This window comes from Arachis hypogaea, chromosome 8 (genome assembly GCF_003086295.3).
Source record: "Arachis hypogaea cultivar Tifrunner chromosome 8, arahy.Tifrunner.gnm2.J5K5, whole genome shotgun sequence".
In the NCBI taxonomy this organism is placed as follows: Eukaryota; Viridiplantae; Streptophyta; class Magnoliopsida; order Fabales; family Fabaceae; genus Arachis; species Arachis hypogaea.
This window is the reverse complement of record NC_092043.1, coordinates 25,811,473-25,817,182: the sequence shown is the minus strand read 5'-3', so window position 1 is coordinate 25,817,182 and position 5,710 is coordinate 25,811,473. Positions and strand designations below refer to the sequence as shown.

The 5,710-nt window shown below is 36.5% G+C and overlaps 1 protein-coding gene across 1 annotated transcript; it reads right to left on the bottom strand.

The window, feature by feature from the left end:
• Window positions 1-775: 775 nt before the first annotated feature.
• On the bottom strand, window positions 776-4,284 carry LOC112706580 (uncharacterized). The gene is made up of 11 exons (XM_025757965.2): window positions 3,954-4,284; window positions 3,662-3,861; window positions 3,491-3,551; window positions 3,269-3,317; window positions 2,930-2,984; window positions 2,764-2,851; window positions 2,424-2,542; window positions 1,955-2,080; window positions 1,714-1,807; window positions 1,379-1,533; window positions 776-1,109 (listed from the first exon to the last, which is right to left on the bottom strand). Exons 1-11 carry the CDS (start codon window positions 4,096-4,098, stop codon window positions 1,050-1,052), a joined length of 1,152 nt encoding a protein of 383 aa, XP_025613750.1. The 5' UTR covers window positions 4,099-4,284; the 3' UTR covers window positions 776-1,049.
• Window positions 4,285-5,710: the final 1,426 nt, after the last annotated feature.

Here is a 5,710-nt window from a genome sequence, read left to right as displayed (position 1 = left end):
GAAATAGAATATATATATATAGCAAACAACTCTGCAATCTTTAAAGAATATGAGAATTAATCAGAACAAGGTTTAGTATTCTTCCAAGTTGCCTCCAGATCAGAATACAAACCGTTCAACCCAATAGAACACTACTCATTGCAGTGGCAGGCCAAGGTTCAAGCTAAGCTGTGGTGGTGCTGGCACACATGCATGCATGCTATCATCATCCTCAACCACAACAGCTTGCACCAAAATAGCTAGCTAGCTAGATTATACTACTATATAAATCCAAGAAAACATTATTATTTGTAAATGTAAATGCATTACAACATATGGTGATGGACTGCATTGAGACTATCGCCTCCTTTAGTTATATATTAAAGAAAACAAATGATATATACCACTGTCGGCTGTGCCCTCTATCAAGATTCATTCACTTTAAAAATATTATAAGGACAAATTATAGGGAAAAGGAAAGAGAGGAGGAAGATGTTAGAACTTATATATAAAGCCAAAGAATCTCATTCTTTGCATGCTTAATTTTAAGGGAAAAAAGGACATTTCCACTTGTTTTCCTCACACAAGTGTTTGCAAATACACCAAAGAGGTTTGCGTGGTACACCATAATATGAGTTGTATACTATTTTGGGGTTATAGAAAGAAACAAAGAACTAGCTAGGTAGTGATCCATATATTGCATAGGGAAATCCATACTAAGATTTAAGAAAAAGAAAATGACAACAATTAGTGACAAAACAAAATAGGAAGAACCGAAGAAGTCAACAAGCAAAAGGATGAGAAATATTTTGTATATTGAATTGACATACACTCTTTTATCATTAGATAGAGTCAGACTCATTATCCCATGTGGTTACCAGTTACCACACACTCCATTGAATGGTAAGAGATATGTGTCTGCTCGGTTTAAAAGACAGAATGAGTATAAGTAACAAATTTATATACACTAAAAAAAACTTTACCATCAGTTAAGGCCCCATATTTGTACTTTCAAATACCCATAACTATCCATCAACACTTTCGATTTCGAAGCTTTAATTGTTGCAGAACTAGTGTTTCCATCCTTTTGAGTGACCATCTTCCATGTAGGGCTCTAAGAATCCAATAAACTGAAAAGGTTGGAGGCACAAAAAAGAAAGGTTGAGAAAAATTATTTCAATGGACAATTCTATTTGTTACCAAGGCTAAAGAAAAATAAATCTTGCAAGTTGAAAACAGAAAAAACTTTTCTCCAGGCTAAAACCTTATCCGCAGCTAGGGATGGATGAGTATGAAGAAAGTTAACTTGAGTCTTAAGTTATGCAGAAAAGACACCATACTATGTTTAGACGTGCGATGGAAGCAAATGAAAAACAGAGTTTAACGATTACCCACATACCTTGCTTCCATCTTCTATCCATCGTGCGCCATATCCTTCAGCAACCCTTATTTCGAACACGGTTCCATGCGGCGGGACAACATGCATATTCACCCAACAACAATGTGCTATTAGGCGCTTAATTACATCCATTGCAAGTCTATTCTTATTAGAATCTGCAACGAGTGGTTACAAATACAAGAATTAGTAAAACCAATACAATCAACTTGTTAGACACACTATTAATCAATAGCATTTTCGTCAACATATTAAAATAACATGCAGAGAAACAAATTAAAGCAATTATTATAGCAAATCTATTGAAATGTTTATGAAAAAGGTAAAAAATTCCTTACCACCTCCATCCAGGGACCCCCAATAACCACTGCTACTCCTACAAGCATGTTTGGCCAATGCACGAGCTCCAAGAGTTAAGGAACTACCTTCAACCTTAAGCAGTCAAGCCAACAAAAGGTATAATTTGTTTTCAAAGTACACAGATTTTTCACTGCATCATATTAGCTAAACAAACTCACCATCAAACAGAGACTAATGAAACCTCGAATAAAAAAAGTATGAACAAAGTCACTTTCTTACATCTGGATTGCATAGCAAACTAAATGATGCTAATAGAGTTGATCTTGATGGTGGAAGCGCACCTGGAATTGTCCCTGCTGTATGCATCAACCCTAGAAGGCCTTGAACACCTTCATAACTTAATTCCTATATAAGACCAAAACAGCACAAGGGTCAGGGCACTTATGTAAGTAAATAGCCATTTACCAAAGCAAACATTTATGACTGCATATGATAACTTCAAGGAAAGAAAATGCAGGACACTTAAGAGGGAGAATATGGGGTAAAGCAAAAAATATATATGTGATTTTAATTCCAATAGGAAATAACATAGTTCTTACTTCTTAAGGTCTAACTCCACTTTCATTGCAGTACATTATTATCAAATAAAAGGCAGAACATGCACAGGAACATAATTGTAGAGGGTTCTTAGATGATGATTCTAAGATTGCAGATCAGTTGCAGTGGTTTTACAGGAGAGTGAACTCACAGAGAATAAATTGGCCAAAGGAATGTATGGTTGAAGGGTATGTTTTGAAACACCAATTGCAAGAACACCATTTGACTTTTCCTTCTCTTCTGTGTAAAACCTCCGGTAGATTTCTACTCCTGCAATACTATGCAAGCTTTATTCTGGGGTTATAGTATAAAATCTGGAAATAACTTAGACATCAATGTAACTGAGGCTTCTTTCATCTTAACAACTTTTTGGATGCATAATTACAGGGAAGGAAGAAATTAGCAACTCAAACTAGCTTAGTTCATTTTGATTCTTCATTTTGAATCAATTAGTCATCCTGCTATAGATACTAATACAATATCTCCACTACCTTTTTCGACACTGTCAACACCTGGAAGAACTTTCCCGAGGTTTTCTGTCTCCAACATGTCAGCAAAGGTAGGATACCAACGTATTCCCTACATATTGATTATGTTAAGAAGCAGAGCAACCGCATTACAGAAAGATCCCCCACTAATAACAAAACTAGTCATTACCTGAACTTCAAACACGACAGATTTGTTTACCAGAATCAGGTTTCCTAGTCCAATCCTGGAAAGGGAAAACCAAATATTCCAAAAATTAAAAGGAAATATGAATAGAAGTGAAATGGGCAACATGTAGCTCATAGTAATCCAATAGCCAACTATTAAGAGAAAATACAATCCACGAATCAAGTAACAAGATACTATGCATCCATGGTAACTGGTAAGACAACTTTTTTGTTACATTGGAAGCAAGCATAACACCTAAGTTTCTAAGACTTATTGGAATATAAATCTGCATACAACCTCATTGGCATATCACATATCTTTAAAATTGTAAAACATTGAAACCTGCTGTATTTGCCGCCGGCGCACCTCCCTTCAACTGTTTTCAGGCCATCTGCAGTCAATAACTACATCATAATTCCTAAGACTTCATAAAAGAAATAGGACTCTACCGCATTACTTCAAAGCAATTCATTCTAAGCAATAGAGAATTTTTCTACCTATCAACATGGCTTGAGCGAAAAACAAATGCTTTAGCAGTGATTACAGAGTGATAGAACTTTCTACCTTTGAGCTGTGAGAAAAATGGTTCTTGAACATGGATTTCAAAAGAGACACTCTTCAAAATCTGTTGAAACAAAAGTTCATACACTATTTAAGATCTGTTGCAACTAGCTTCAATCAAAAGACAAATAGAAAGAAGCAAATAGAGGCATCAAATGTTTAAGTTCATTTTACATTCAGTATCTCAGATATCTTATCCAAAATCAATTTGTGCCACTCGGAATGCTTCTTCTGCACGGAAGCAATATCAATTTCATTGGTCACCGATGAATTGCATGATCCTGTCCAGAAAAACGTTTGAGAATCCATGCATTTCAAGAGAACTAATGCTAGACGCTTGTACAATGGATACAGTGGCACTCCTTCCAACAAATCTGCACACAAACACAAGCATGTAGTGTAAGCAGGAGGACAAAAATGGAAACTTCTTTTTTTTTTCAATCGAGAGTAATATAAATAGTTGTACCGAGTGAAGAAGATGGTTGTGTGGGATCATCTTTGAGAAGGGTGGAGCAGAATTCAGTAGAAAGGGCAATATGGTAATTCTGAGAGTTGGAGAGAGTGAACTTCACGAGCTCCTCTAAACAATCGCTTCCACACTCCATTTTCATTTCACAATCAAACTTCAAACCCTAATCAAGTCAACGCATCTTAACGATTTTTGCACCTTCCCCCAAAATATCTAAAATATAATTTTTATTAGAGTGAATGAACAATTAGATTCTCCTGGATTTCCACCTCAGAATAATTAGTTTCGGAAAAAAAAATATCAATTAAGTTCTTCACGATAACAAACTGTGGATATAGTATATATCTTTTTGTCAATGAATAATGTAAAATAAAACCAAATTTTGTTATTTATTGTGGTGCGTGTTTTATTGTTGCCATGTGAATATGAAAACGATATAACTTTAAACAATAAATAATTTATCTTTTAAGTTTCTATATAACTTTTATCAACCATTCATGATTTTGTACGAATCTTATCAAAATAGATTGAAATTTCATTCCAAAAGTTATTATTTACATGTAGCGTTTGGTTACTGAGATATAGACACAGTGGTACACGGTAATACATGTCTGTTGTTTGATTTGGTGAGACACAGATTTTTGAAGGATACGGGAAGACACGGATGGACACGGAGACACTAAATTTGTGGGTAAAAAACCCAAATGAGCCAAGGAGAGCTCAAAATTACTCAATTTAGCCAAATCAAAAATCCATACATGAATCAACCAGGACGAATTATTATATAATTCGAATCAATATGATTCGAATTATACTTACATGTAATTCGAATTGATATGATTCGAATTACACACAGGCAACAAACTAAAGTAATTCGAATTGACTTAATTCGAATTACTAGGAAGGACACATAATTAAGTAATTCGAAACAACTTGTTTCGAATTACACTTAACTAATTCGAATTTAATTAATTCGAATTACTAGGTTAGCTTGTGATACTACATAATTCGAAACATATAGATTCGAATTATATATATATAGTGCGAGCCAGGGCTGTATATATATGCTGTGAACTCATGATGCTCTCAACAAAGAGGGGAGATGGCTAGTGAGGAGATTTTCCTAGTTCTGGTACATTACAGAGGGTCGATTAAGAGAAAAACTCGGTCCGGCGTGAAGTTCACTGATAAAGATCCCCTATGTATTATCGTGACGCCAACAACCACCTACGATGCTCTTGTTAGCTCTGTGCTGGAGAAGCTTGGTCTTGAAGGAGTTAAAAGGGTCAAGAAGTTTTTCTACCGCATTCCAACAGCGGTGCTCCATGACACCGTGAAGTTTGATTGTTTCACAATCGGTAGTGAGGAGGACTTGCAGGTTATGTTTCTTTCTCGTAGGCAGTTTCCCGAGGTAAGGACACCAGAGCTGTTGGCAAAGTTGGTTGATGTGGTATCTAGCTCGGGTGGTTCGAACCGGAATGCCAATACTATAGCCGCGGTTGCCGGCTCGAGCTCGAGACCTGCTGTTGCTTCATCCTCTGCTCCTGTGTATGAGCCACCGATGCAGCCTGTTGCGTCCCCTTCGTTTGCCGTTGATCTGAGCGGCAATGTTGGAGACGAGGTTCGGTATGGGGAACATATTCCCACCGAGGTACATTGTCCCACACCGGCTGGTGTTAGTGATGGTTTGTTTGATGATCCAGATGACGATGACGTTGAGCCGGATATGATCGCTGATGAAAGCGGCGATGATG